Here is a 13,007-nt window from a genome sequence, read left to right on the forward strand (position 1 = left end):
TTTATAAAAACTGTTTATTCCAAACATTAAAAGATAACAATAATTTTTTCCTCTCTTCCTCAATGAATCAACCAAAATAACGTTTTCTCTTAAAAAAAATCGACCTGTTCTGAGCCACTGGGCAAGTCTCAGCCCCCTCCTGTCCCCTCCCCCCTCCCCTATTGCTATAACTTAACATATAAAATTTAAACCCCTCAGACCCCCTTCTCAGCCCAGGAACCTGGGAGGTGGCACAGAGAGAGAAGGAGAGGGGAGAGTGGGCAGCAGGAGGGAATCCCATGGGCTTGGAGGGGTGGGATGCAGAGCCGGGCTTTGGTTCTGCCTTCTCAGTAAGGCTCTAACAGCAGAGAGAGCTCCTTCCTCAGCAAAGAATGAAATCATCAGTCTGTGTCTGAGGTGGATTTGGTTGGGTTTCTGAAGGTGATGGGGAACAGGGAGTAGCTGGGACTGCACAAAGCAGCACTGAGAAGGGTGCTGGGGGCAGGAGTGGGGGAAGCTGCTCCCCAGGCCCCAGGGGATTCGGGCTCTGATCCACTGAGGGGGGGAGTGGGAGGCAGCAGCTCCTGCCACAGCTCTGTGTGCTGCAGGAGGTGGCTGCCAGAGGAAGGAGCTCCCTGGGAGCGTTTCTGCTGGACTCAGCTCTCACCCCAAACAAGTCCTGAGAGGTTTGAGGGGTGGCAGCAGAGAAATCCAAGCTGGAGAGTGTGGAAGATGTTTAGGTTTAAGGGGACAGAGCAGCACCCAGAGACAGGGAACGTGGGGACCTCAGACAACTTGATGCTCCAACTGTTTTGTGAAGAATGAGGCCCTCAGCTTTGCAGGCCAAGAAATATTACACCAAGCAGCTGAAAATCCATCCAGCCACAGCACTGAGATCAGTTTAAGACCAAAGCTGAGCCAAAGGAGCTGACAGAGCACCAGGCCCCATGGGAAGACAGACACAGGAGCGTCCCTGCAGAGCCCTTCTCCAGCCACACCACCCAGCCCTGGGAGCCTCCAGCCCTTCCCCTCGCTGTCAGCAGGAGCCCAGAGCTAGAAACCAGTTGCCCCACGTGGGTGTGAGGTGGGGAGGGGGGTGTGAGGGATGCTGTCACTTCATCAGCTCTGCTCCCTGTCCCTGACCAGCAGCACGGTGTGCTGGCCGCCGCTCGACACGCTCAGCACCGCCCGCTTCTCCAGCTGCTTCCCCGTCATCTCCACGGGGCTCCACACGTCCTCCTCCTCCCCTGTGCCCAGCTGGTAGTTGGTGCCCATGCCCCAGGCAAAGGCTCGTCCTGCACAGGAGGTGATGGTGAGGTTTTGGGCTGAAGGATAGGGGTGGGAAGGGGATTGGGGAGCTGAAGGTTGTCTGAAGCATGGGGGATGAGGGAGGGGTGCCAGACACATGGGCAAGGGGAGCTGGAGCAGCTCCAAGTGTCTCATCAGGCAGCCAAAGCAGCGTTTTGCCCCTCAGGGAGCAAACCAAAGCCATCAGCCTGCTGCAAACCCTCCTTCACCGTGCTGCACACCACAGGCCTCGCAGCAGCAGCTTGTGGGGTGGAGGGGAAGGGACCAGCCAGGCCAACCACCCCTCCTGGTCACCACCTCATTCCCAACCTCACTGCCAAGGGCCCACAAACACAGTTGTGCATCTGCTGCCCAGCTGCCCCCAGGATGGGCGGTTCATCCACCCCGCAGGGCCTCCAGTCCCAAGCCAGGGGTGCTGAGCAGCAGGATGACTGGCGGGGGGGGGTACCCAGGATGGCATTGTGAGCCCAGGGAGGGCCCTGGCACACGACTCACCATCAGTGCTGACGGCGTAGCCCACCGAGGCCCCACAGGCGACGGAGGAGACGTGGGGCAGCTCCGGGATGAGGCTGGGGCAGCTCTGCTCCTGCGCACCCGGCCCCAGGCCCAGGCGCCCATACTCGGCCCGGCCCAGGCTGTAGGCTTTACCTGGGGCACAACACATGAGGTCACCTGGGGGGAAGCAGCACAGCCAGAGCCCTCTCCCCATGGACTGACTCCTGGAGGAGCAACATCTCTCTACAGCACAGCCTCAGTCCCAAACAGAAGGGGCAGGGGGCGAAGAGTAACCCTTGAGCTCCCCAAAATCATCAGGGTGGGGACACTGTGTCTGTAAGAGCAGAGCTCACAACTGACTCCAGGTTCCTGTTCCACTTGTGCCCTTTGCTGCAAATTCACAGCACCCTTCTTGCCCTGGACACCATCCCTCAGCACCTCCCCAGCCAGGAATAGGGGCTGGAGCACAAGGGTGCTGGGGAGGGGCTGAGGGAATGGGGGTGTTGAGCCTGGAGAAGAGGAGGCTGAGGGCAGACAGCAGCACTCTCTGACACGAGGCTGCAGGGAGGTGAGGGTCAGTCCCTGCTCCTAAATGACAGTACAGAAGGAAAGGGGCTGGAGTTGCCCCAGGGGAGGTTGAGGTTGGAGCTGAGGCAGAACTGTTTCCCTGAGAGGAGTGTCAGCCCCTGTGCCAGGCTGCCCAGGGAGCTGGGGGAGTGCCCAGCCCTGGAGGGATCCCAAAGCTGTGAAGCTGAGGGCCATGGACAGTTAGTGTTGCACTGGGCGGTGGGAGCTGAAATGATTCTCTGCCTCCAAGGGCTGTGGGAGCCCCCCTGTCCCACTCTGTGCCCCCCCCAGCACTCACCTTCCGAGTCCACACACACTGTGTGGTGCTGCCCACCCGAGAACCCGACCCAGGACTTGGTGGAGTTCTTGAAGCAGCTCAGGTTCTGTGGGGAGAAGCAGGGCTCTGTGCCCTGGGTCCCTGCAGGGTGGGACGCACAAACCCAGGCACATCAGCTCCGTGGGCACGGGCAGCCCAGGCCAGGCACCAGCCCTGAGCCACCCACCCTGTGCCCACCCCACCACTCACCCACAGCACCCCCAAACCCCAACATTCCAACTCCTCAAAGCCACCAGCTGCAGGGGCTGGGATGTGCACAGGGTGTCCCACTCCCAGCCCCCAGTTTCCAGCAGACCCTCGGTGTTCAGGATCCAGGGTGCCCAGCAGCATCCCCCCAGCAGCCCAGGGCAAGGGCTGTGGAGGGCTGAGGCTCAGCTCACCCAGCTGGTGGTAGTTGGAGAGGCCAAAGCCGTAGACATGTCCCTCGTGGGTGACAGCAAAGGTGAAATAAGCCCCACAGAAGGCGTCCTGGAAGCGTATTTTGCCTCTGCTGCCTTTGCCTCTGACGGGGACGCGCTGGGGGATGAGCAGACGGGCTGCAGGCATGAAACACAGCGTCACACCAGCACTGAGCATTCACACCCTGCCCACTGACCCCAGGGAAGGGATTGAACACAGCAGCTCCTGAGCAGCAGGGGAAGGGACATCCAGGGGTCCCTTTTGCTCTGTTGCAGGTGCCACCCTCCCTCAAAGCAACTCACCCAGCCCTTTCCTCCCTCCTCGGTTGGCAAAGAGCTCTGGCACTCTGCCCAGCTGGCCCTGCTCGCCACAGCCACACGTCAGCAGGTCACCCTCCACTGTCAGCATCACCAAATGGTCGTTCCCTGGCAGGAGGGAGAGGAAAGAAGCAGGAGTCAGGCTCCAGGAAGACAACAGGGACTGAGATCTCACATGTACAACCCCAGATGGCCCCAGCTTGCTACAATTCAGTGGGGTTTAGTGCACCTTAACACCAGCTTCTGGCACAACTTAAATCCCTGGGATCTCCCTCTTCTTGATCCTAGTTCCCCAACTGGAAACTCAAACAAGTTTCTCTGGGAAGGTTTAGGGGCACAGGCTGCCCTCAGCCTCTCCTGGATAAGTTCCCTGGCTGCTCTGCTCAGTTGCCTCAGCTCTGACCCTGTGGGGTTGTGGTCAGGGCATTGTGCCCCACACTGGGTCAAATATTAACGACATTGTTGGGGCTGGAAGAGACACATGGCCTGTTCTCTCAAAAGCACAGCCTGTATCTGGTTGGGAGCAGCCAAGAGGGAAAAGGACATGTACCTCCTAGACCTTCAACCTCCTGCCAAGAGTTGCAACAGCCCTGGGCAGCCCCTGAGCTCACACCCCCAGGACATTGCTCACCTGAGACGATTTTAACGATGGGTGCGCTGAGCTGGAGCAGCACAGGGACAGAGCTGGTCTTCATGGGCTCCAGCAACCCAATCACCCCGTTGTTATCCTGAGAGGAGAGACAGATGGGGGCATGTGGGTCACAGAACTGTTCGGGTTGGCAAAGCCCTTGAAGCTGCTGCAGTCCCAGCCTTCCCCTCACCCTGCCCAGCCCAGCACTAACCCCTGGCCCTCAGCACCTCAGCTTTGGGATCCCTCCAGGGCTGGGCACTCCCCCACCTCCCTGGGCAGCCTGGCACAGGGGCTGACACCCCTCTAAGGGAAATAGCTCTGCCTCAGCTCCAATCTAAACCTGCCCTGGCAGAGGCAGTAACCATCAGCAGTTCCCAGTGTCCAAGGAGCCAACGTACCCGGAAGGAGCCCCAGGCAAAGACTCGTCCATCCTCTGTGAGTGCAGCCGTGTGACTGTCCCCAGCAGACACCTGCACCACCTTCTCCTGCAGCTCCACCAGCCCTGGTGTCATCTCTGACCCTTCTGCTGAGGTGTCACGTCCCAGGGCACCTTCATCATTGCAGCCAAAGGTGTAGATCTGGAGACAAGAGAATGAGCTGGTCAGGGTGAGACCCAGAGGAGGGGCAGGCTGAGTGTGAAGCCTGAGGACAGAGACCCACCAGCCTGAAATATCCCTTTGAACCTCTTGAAATGTTGTGGTCTGTGGCATGCAGACCATGATCATCTCCAGAGTCAGGGGTGAGCTACATGTCAGGGCAGAGCAGGCCCCAATTCAGTCCCAGATCCAGGACAAGTCCCAGAGCTTGAAGGGAATCAGAGAATTGTTTTGGATGGAGAATCCCTTGAAGCTGCTGCAGTCCCAGCCCTCCCCTCACCCTGCCCAGCCCACCATTAACCCACAGCCCTCAGCACCACGGCTTTGGGATCCCTCCAGGGCTGGGCACTGCCCCAGCTCCCTGGGCAGCCTGGCACAGGGGCTGACACCCCTCTCAGGGAAACAGTTCTGCCTCAGCTCCAACCTCAATCTCCCCTGGGGAAACTCCAGTCCCTTTCCTCTGGTCCTGTCATTTAGGAGCAGACACTGACCCCCATCTCCCTGCAGCCTCCTGTCAGGGAGTGTCAGAGAGTGCTGCTGGCTGCCCTCAGCCTCCTCTTCTCCAGGCTCAACACCCCCATTCCCTCAGCCCCTTCCCCAGCTCTGTGCCCGGCTCTGGCCACGCTGCAGCCCCTCAGTGTCCCTGTGGCAGTGAGTGAGGGGCCCAGCACTGAGCACAGCCCTGGAGCTGCAGCCTCCCCAGGGCCCAGCACGGGGGACAATCCCTGCCTTGGCGATAGCACAGCTCAGCCCCCCGACCCCCTCAAGTGCTGCCCCCTCCTCTCTGCACTCACCTTCCCTGTCTGGCTCAGGCACACCGTGTGCATCCCTCCAGCCTCCGCCTGCACCATCAGCTCTGGCAGGGCCACCAGGGCCGGCTTCTTCCTCTCCACCACGTCCTCTCCCAGCCCCAGCTGCCCGACGTCCCCCTGCCCCAGCGTCAGCACCAGCCCGGGCTGTGTCCGGTGTGACGGGTGACAGACTGTGGGGCACAAGGGAGATAAAACCCCCCCAGAGCACAGGGGAACAGCCCTTTTGTCCCAGCTGCTTCCCAGCAACAAGGGAGGGAAAACCTCTGGGGTTTATTTTTTTGTCTTGCCTTTAATCTTCTTGGTCCCAGGAGACTCATCTGGCGCCGGGCTCCTCTTCACCGTGCGTTTCCCTGGCATAGTGCCTCGACCTGAACACCAAAGGCTGTGTCATGGGGGTGTCCCGGGGGGGCTGCAGCTTGGTTGGGGTTTCCCCTCCTCCCTCGGCTTTACCATCCCCCGAGGACCCCGTGACCGGGCCACGCACCGATTTGTGCACCGATCTCTGCCGCTGCTCCGCAAAAACGCGGCTCGGCGTTTGCTTTGCGCTCTAAGCCGCTTTCTCCCCGCTGCTGCGTTTTCCCCGCGGCCTCCCCTCTGCGGGAGCCGGCCAAGGCCACAGGCCGGGCCGCAGCGCCGTCCCCGCGGGGTGCGGGGGGTGAGGAGCCCCCCGCAGCCTCCCCGGTACCCCCCAGCCCGCGGCGGTCCCGCGGCGTCCCGCGCCCCCCGCCGAGCCCTTCCCGCCGTTTGAATTCCCCGCGCCGCCCCCCGCCCCACGTGGCCCCGCGGCCCGCCGCGGCCTTTGCTGCCGCCGGCTGCCGCTCGGCGGGGACACGGGCACGGACGGACGGGAGGCCCCGAGAGCGGCCGCGGGGGCACTGCGGGACTCCCGGTGCCGTGACCCGCCGCGCGCCGCCGCTGCGCCCCGAGCCCGGCCCCGCGCCCCGCGCGCGCTCACCCCGCGCCCCGCCGCCGCCGCCGCTCCGGCCGCCGCCGCACTGCGCATGCGCCGCGCCGCGCTGCGCCCCCTGCCGGCCCGCGGCGGCACCCGCCACACTGCGCGGGACAGTGCGGGGATACAGATGGGATAGAGCTGTGCGGGGGATAGAGATAGAGCTGTGCGGGGATAGAGCTGTGCGGGGATAGAGCTACAGCTGTGCGGGGATAGAGCTGTGCGGGGGATAGAGATAGAGCTGTGCGGGGATAGAGCTGTGCGGGGATAGAGCTACAGCTGTGCGGGGATAGAGCTGTGCGGGGATACAGATAGAGCTGTGCGGGGATAGAGATACAGCTGTGCGGGGATAGAGCTGTGCGGGGACACAGATAGAGCTGTGCGGGGACAGAGCTGTGCGGGGATAGAGCTGTCCGGGGATGCAGATAGAGCTGTGCGGGGATACAGATAGAGCTGTGCGGGGACAGAGCTGTGCGGGGATGCAGATAGAGCTGTGCGGGGATAGAGCTGTGCGGGGATAGAGCTGTGCGGGGATGCAGATAGAGCTGTGCGGGGATAGAGCTGTGCTGGGATAGAGATAGAGCTGTGCGGGGATACAGATAGAGCTGTGCGGGGATAGAGCTGTGCGGGGATAGAGATACAGCTGTGCAGGGATAGAGCTGTGCAGGGATAGAGCTGTGCGGGGATACAGATACAGCTGTGCGGGGATACAGATAGAGCTGTGCAGGGACAGAGCTGTGCGGGGATGCAGATAGAGCTGTGCGGGGATAGAGCTGTGCAGGGATACAGATACAGCTGTGCGGGGATAGAGATAGAGCTGTGCGGGGATAGAGCAGTGAGGGCACAACAGAGCGGGGATACGGGATACAGCCGTGCGAGCAGGGCAATGCGGGGATACAGACACAGCTGTGCGGGCAGGGCAGAGTGCGGGGAGGATAGAACAGTGCGGGGCAGTGTGGGCAGGACGGGGCAGTGTAGGGCTGTGCAGTACGGGTGGGCACAGACAGGAAAGGAAGCACAGGCAGAGCAGACTGTGCGGGGCAGTACCAGCAGTGCGGGCAGGACAGCGATCCCCACGGCCCCCGTAGTGACAGGGTCAGTGCTCAGGCAAAAGCGTCAGCAACAAACGGGTGTTTGCCACAGGGAGAGAAACTGCCGGGGGCGGGGAGAGAGCCAAGACAAAGGATGACTGGCACCACAGCTGTCCGGACATATTTGATGCAAAACTTTACCCGATCCACCTGCTTGGGGGTGGTTGTGTCACAGCAAAAAGCTGATACACACGGTCTCTACACTGTGTGTGTGTGGGGCAGGGGGTTGGGTGTAAGTCTGAAGCAGACCGTGTTCTGAACAGGAGCCAGCAGCGTGCCCAGGGGAGCAAAAAGGCCAAGGGCATCCTGGCTGGAACCAGCAGTGGGGTGGCAGCAGGAGCAGGGCAGGGATTGTCCCCTGTGCTGGGCCCCTCACTGCCACAGGGACACTGAGGGGCTGCAGCGTGGCCAGAGCCAGGAAGGGGCTGGAGCACAAGGGGGCTGGGGGAGGGCTGAGGGCAGACAGGAGCACTCTCTGATACCCCCTGACAGGAGGCTGCAAAGAGCTGGGGGTCAGTTTCATCAGGTTTTAGGAGCAAAGGGCTGCAGCAGACCTGCTGCACAGGAGATAGAAATCCCACCTCTTATTAGTCCAGGCCTGACCAAGGGATAACTCAAAAAGAACCACACACCAAGCAAAGGAAGCAAAAGTTTATTGTTTCTTACTGCAGTCAGATACAACTTTACAATCCATTAATCAATCCTTGAGAGGCCCCATATCAAGTTGCAGATGCACAGGTCACTACTCCTCCCTACATCCCACAAGCCAATCCTCTCTAGTATTTTTTCCCATGGATGTCCTTGCCATGCTGCAGTCAAACCCCATGGGGTTGGTGATCCACAGGCCAGTTGATGAATCCACACCAGAGCACGTGTTTTCCTCATTTCTCTCACCCTTTGAGAGCACCCCAACCCTTCCTGGTGGGCACCCAGACTCCTGATTCTGACCCTCCATCCCCTGTGTGCATCCAGACCCCACAACCCCCTGGCCCTGCTTTCCCCATACACTGCTCACTCCTGCAGCCTCATTCCCAGGCCCTGCCCCACAGCCTCCAGCAACCCACAACCCACCAGGCAGTAGCCTTTCCCTCTGCCATGAGGCAGCCCCCAGTGTGAGCACATAATAATGTGCCACCAATTTACAGCATCTTCTGCTCCCAGCTCGCTTTTCTCTGTGGCTACATCTGGGTAACACATTCTGCATGAACTGAACCTCATCATCTCTACAGACCTCTCAGTATACTCACCCACTAGAGCAAGGCTTCTGTTTTAAGTTTTTGGCATCTCAGTCACTGGTGCCTGCAAAAAAAATAGGTAATTGAAGGTTATTTCTTGGCAAGCAGCAGATGAGCCATGAGCTACAGGATGCTCAGGGAAAAGTCCAGCCACATGTTCCCAGCCCTAATGGAGGCTGACACGTGCTCACCACGTGTCTGCTCCCAGCACTCCACTCCCAACATTAACACTTTCCACTTCACAGGGGGGTAAAAAGTGCTCTGGATTAATTTAATACAAACAAATAAGTGATTACAAGGGTCTAAACCAGGGCCCTTTGCTTTGTACTATGTATTTTCCTCCTTTGCCCACTTTCCACACCAGTAAGGCCTCAAGCTAATCAAACATCATTTACTCCCACTGCAAGGACTTTTCCCCCAGACTTTAAGAAAACTTAGTAATCAGCTTTCTTCCTCATTTATTTGAAGCACAACAAAATCTCAGAAGGTAGATAACATACAAGCCAAGCTTTTGCCTTCAGTGCTGCCTGGAAAGTCTGCACCAGCGTTTAAATATAATCACTGAGTCATTCTGCTTGGCAAAGCCCTTGAAGCTGCTGCAGTCCCAGCCCTGCCCTCACCCTGCCCAGTCCAGCACTGACCCACAGCCCTCAGCACCACGGCTTTGGGATCCCTCCAGGGCTGGGCACTCCCCCAGCTCCCTGGGCAGCCTGGCACAGGGGCTGACATCCCTCTCAGGGGAAAATTTAAAGCTCTAAGCTTTTTTTAAGCCGCTTGAGAGCAGCTCAAGCTTGTGTAAAGGACAAACTACCCACGAGAAGCCTATAACCACGTACAGTATTATCGCACTAAACCGTTATCATGTCATTACTGTGATATATAGTGTGAAATATATTACCTTACTCAGCACTTTGCTCATCTTGATCTCTTCACGTTTGGAACTGGAAATGATAAAGAAAAGGTACTGTAAGTTATTGCTCAATTCTGTCCTTTGTTCACGCTGACACGTGTCGCCCCCCGTGTTCCCCCCGCCCCCGAGGCCATGCGGCATGGCAGAGCTGTTTCCTGCATGGTTTATCTCCTCTGACACTGCCCAAGGGCTCAGAGAAGCAGTAGGAATATGCAGGCTGCAGACCGGAGGGCCCGGCTTGATCTCCAACGTCGTGGAATGGGACTCTACGTCATGGGCCCCGAAGGGCCTACGCTCCCTTGCGCCACACGGGCAGAGCCTGGAGAGAGCAACTTCTCCGGATGCCCTCGTTGGGTTGAGAAGCCCCCGAACCACCTTCACCCCTGAGCCCAGGCGCGCCCCGTCCCCCCCGCGCCACACGCGGCTCGGACTCACGTCGGGCGAGGGGATGGAGTAAGCGCTCGGAGCAGCCGCGCGGGTCCGGGGCAGCTCGGGGCAGGCTCCTGTTAGCGGGGAAAATGACACACGGTGAGACTCCAGCGATGGGTCAGCGGAGCCCTGCAGCAGCACGCGGAGCCGCGCCGGAAGGACGAGAAAGGAACAAGGGAGAAGGGGGAGAAGAGAGGAAAGGGGAGAGGGGAAAACATCGCGAGGGAAGGAGCCGATACAGACCTTGCGCCGCCGCCGCTGCCCGCGGAGAAAGAGACCGGAGCGCCCCGCGCGGCGCTATTTATAGCGCCGGAGGGGGCGGGGCCAGAGCGCGCATGCGCGCAAGGAGAGGCGGGGTCAGCGGCACGCGCGAGGAAGGGCGGGAAAGGGCGGTGCGTGCGGAAGGCGGGAAAAGGCGCTGAGGGGGTGTCATGGCGGCGCCACACAGGCCCCAACCACCCCCCCCCAAGCCCATCGCAGCCCATCCCGGCCCCTGAGGCGTTAAAACACGGCCACAAATCCAGCGTTTTTTTAAAAAAACACATCCTAAAATACTTTTATTCAATAATTAAAATCTGTTGCTGAGGAAAGTGATGGACAACACACGCACTGAGGCTACGGGGGCGCTGTACACGGGGGAAGCTGTGAGGGGACTCATCCTCCCCCTCAGCGCTGGGCAGGACGTGGCTGCGGGGTTGGCACTGCAGGGAGGGCACCGTGGTACAGCCAGGATCGACCCTGAACCATAAAGGAGCCAGGGTTGGGGGCACAGCAACGTCCTCTCCCTTCCCTGCCCCTCCTGCGGTCCACAGGACCCACACGGGTTAAAGGTTTGTGCCCTTCCACACACGGGTTAAAGGTTTGTGCACCATACAGCAGTGGCCAAGACTAGAGTCAGGAAGAACGAATCTGAGATCACTCCCAAGAAGAGAAAGAATGTTTTTAAGGTCACTTTTAAAACCTCTTCTTCCCTTCTTTTCCATCCACACAGTGAATTGATCAAGTTTCCAGTAGGTTGAGCTGTTAAAAACAACCAAGAAAAGGCAATTCTCACCCGGATTTGGGAGAATTAAACCAAACCACAGCTGAGGGGAAGCCCCAATATAAAATGAATCAACCACTCTCACAGCTCCCCCGAAGGTAAAAGTGTTTTAGAAAGGCAACAGTCATCGTTCCTGGTTCTGCAGTTTGTTAAAACAAGCCTAGATAGCTCCAGCTCTGTTAACAGCACAGGGAGGGAGGGAATGTTTTACACACTTGGGGGGTTGGGGGTTCTTTTTCTCTTCTTTCTCTTTTTTTTTACAAAAAGATGCAGCATTTGTTAATATCTACACAATTCCCTTCCAGGACAACAAACCGTTGGTCAGTAGTGATTCGAGGACATTAAAAGACGTGACAGATGCAAGCAAACCCTCCCCCCCCCAAAAAAAAATGATGAGTCACATGTCAGTTATCTGCCAGGTCAGCATCTGCACAGGGGTCTCTGTACACAGCTAATATACACACGTGCTTCCTAGCACATCCACTCTCCATTCCTCAGCTTTCCAACAGCAGAGCTGCCTTGGTTTTTTTTCCTCTCCTTATCTTCTTGGGGAAGGAGGAGGAAAGGAAGGAGTTTCATCCCCAACAGGGGGATGTACAGCTGAGAACTGGGCCTGTCCAGGGCTGAGGGGGAGCTGGGGAAGGTTGAGGAGGCGTTATTGCTGAGCCACGCGAGGTATAGTGTTCAGTTCCAGCCTGATGGCACTCGAGACGTGTTTGTTCCAGTGAAATGCTACATTCAGACAGGATTCCCCTTCCCTGGCCAAAAGCCCTTTTTTCTCTGGATATGTTTTTGAAGGCAAATCTTGGAAGAGCCAAGGTTCCACCCTCAGTGTATTGCTAGGAGAGGGATGCAGAGAACTTCCAAGTCCTCTTGGGTCTCTTGCTCCCTTCTTGGAAGGTTACGGTCGATGGTACCTGGAAGGCAAGTGAAAAATCCGAGTGTCATCCTTGGGACTTGGGTTAAACAGTGACTGAGGCACTACAGATGGCCAAAAGGAGTAAACTGACTCCTCTCTGAACTTTCAGCCCTCTGAACAATCTTGCCTTTGCCTTAGAGAGCTCTAATGCCCTGCAAACCCTCATCTTAGACACACCGGGCAACTGCCTGGGGGGGGCAAAGAGTCACTTGGGCCATCAACACCATCCGAGCTAACTGCTGAAGTGGTTTGTGTCTCTGGCCTCTGCTCTGGCTGTTAAGGAAGAACCATCACCTTCCCATCTGCTGCTCCTCCAGCAGCAGAAAGAGACAGAAAGGACTTGCTCTACAGGTCCTTTTCCTAAGGCTTTAATGTTTTGTCCTTCAGCTCTACCCTCCCATCAAGACTGAGTAACCTGTTCTCACTCACCTTGTGAACTGCTTGCTGTCCTCATGGACTTCCATTTCACAGCTCTTAAACTCATTCAGCTCCTTCCGGATAGCAGCCTGCACAAAGAGGGAGAGATCCTTTGTCATCTCCTGCCAAGGCATACACATATGACCCTGCCTCCCATCTCAAGTGAGCTCAGATAGGGGAAGAAGGTGCTGTATCTCCAACTGCTCAGGGCTGATCTGTGCCACATTTCAGTGGCAAAGAGTTCAGAGTGGTTTTGACAGGCACGACTGAATCCCAGCAGTTCCCTGTCTCTCAAGCTGAGGAGCCCAGAACTGGACACAGGACTCCAGATGAGGCCTCAGCAGGGCAGAGGAGAGGGGGAAGAGAACCTCCCTTGACCTGCTGGCCACACACTCCTCCTTCAAGCCCCTCAGGGTGCCACTGGCCTTCTTGGCAAGGAGCTCAGCAGCCACCCCAGCTTTCCCAGTCCGTTCACACTGGGCTGAGTTTAATCTGCCTCCTCAGCAAGGGCTGGGCAGAACCCATAAGTGGCCAGGGAAGACAAGAAGAAATGGCTTCCGTGGCAGCTTCTTGC

General features: G+C 58.2%; 2 protein-coding genes, 1 long non-coding RNA gene and 1 other non-coding gene across 8 annotated transcripts in view; all 4 read right to left on the reverse strand.

Annotated features, from left to right (window-relative positions):
* Positions 1–6,426, reverse strand: RCC1 (regulator of chromosome condensation 1). 2 transcript variants are annotated; one of them, XM_062014400.1, is made up of 10 exons: positions 6,397–6,426; positions 5,729–5,809; positions 5,424–5,611; positions 4,432–4,611; positions 4,034–4,130; positions 3,388–3,510; positions 3,067–3,222; positions 2,648–2,767; positions 1,783–1,935; positions 1–1,274 (listed from the first exon to the last, which is right to left on the reverse strand). In XM_062014400.1, the coding sequence occupies exons 2-10, from the start codon at positions 5,796–5,798 to the stop codon at positions 1,099–1,101; spliced, it is 1,263 nt and encodes a 420-aa protein (XP_061870384.1). In that variant the 5' UTR covers positions 5,799–5,809; positions 6,397–6,426; the 3' UTR covers positions 1–1,098. The 2 variants fall into 2 exon arrangements, with proteins under 2 accessions (XP_061870384.1, XP_061870385.1); XM_062014401.1 differs by lacking the exon at positions 6,397–6,426 and adding an exon at positions 5,926–5,996.
* Positions 6,427–8,139: 1,713 nt separating this feature from the next.
* On the reverse strand, positions 8,140–10,332 carry LOC133627717 (uncharacterized). The gene is made up of 4 exons (XR_009820353.1): positions 10,299–10,332; positions 10,062–10,129; positions 9,615–9,657; positions 8,140–8,780 (listed from the first exon to the last, which is right to left on the reverse strand). It is a non-coding gene; the product is annotated as an uncharacterized LOC133627717 (long non-coding RNA).
* On the reverse strand, positions 9,773–9,980 carry LOC133627748 (small nucleolar RNA SNORA73 family). Its single transcript, XR_009820374.1, has one exon. It is a non-coding gene; the product is annotated as a small nucleolar RNA SNORA73 family (small nucleolar RNA).
* A 249-nt stretch (positions 10,333–10,581) lies between the features above and the next one.
* The window catches only part of PHACTR4 (phosphatase and actin regulator 4), a 68,251-nt gene continuing 65,825 nt past the window's right edge, over positions 10,582–13,007 (reverse strand). For all 4 annotated transcript variants that reach the window (XM_062014362.1, XM_062014363.1, XM_062014364.1 and 1 more), the window contains 2 exons: positions 12,446–12,522; positions 10,582–12,014 (listed from right to left, as the gene is read on the reverse strand). In XM_062014362.1, coding sequence (XP_061870346.1) covers positions 11,999–12,014; positions 12,446–12,522 — 93 coding nt within the window. In that variant the 3' untranslated portion in view covers positions 10,582–11,998. The remainder of the gene's footprint in view (positions 12,015–12,445; positions 12,523–13,007) is intronic.

The sequence above is a fragment of the Colius striatus genome, chromosome 24, assembly GCF_028858725.1.
Source record: "Colius striatus isolate bColStr4 chromosome 24, bColStr4.1.hap1, whole genome shotgun sequence".
Classification (NCBI taxonomy): domain Eukaryota; kingdom Metazoa; phylum Chordata; class Aves; order Coliiformes; family Coliidae; genus Colius; species Colius striatus.

Coding starts and splice junctions, on each gene's coding strand:
- RCC1 (XM_062014400.1), bottom strand. CDS start 5,798: ATGCCAGGGAAACGCACGGTGAAGAGGAGCCCGGCGCCAGATGAGTCT. Junction 3,511..4,033: donor CATCGTTAAAATCGTCTCAG/GTGAGCAATGTC, acceptor CCCTCCTGCCAG/GGAACGACCATTTGGTGATG. Junction 3,223..3,387: donor AGGAGGGAGGAAAGGGCTGG/GTGAGTTGCTTT, acceptor TCATGCCTGCAG/CCCGTCTGCTCATCCCCCAG.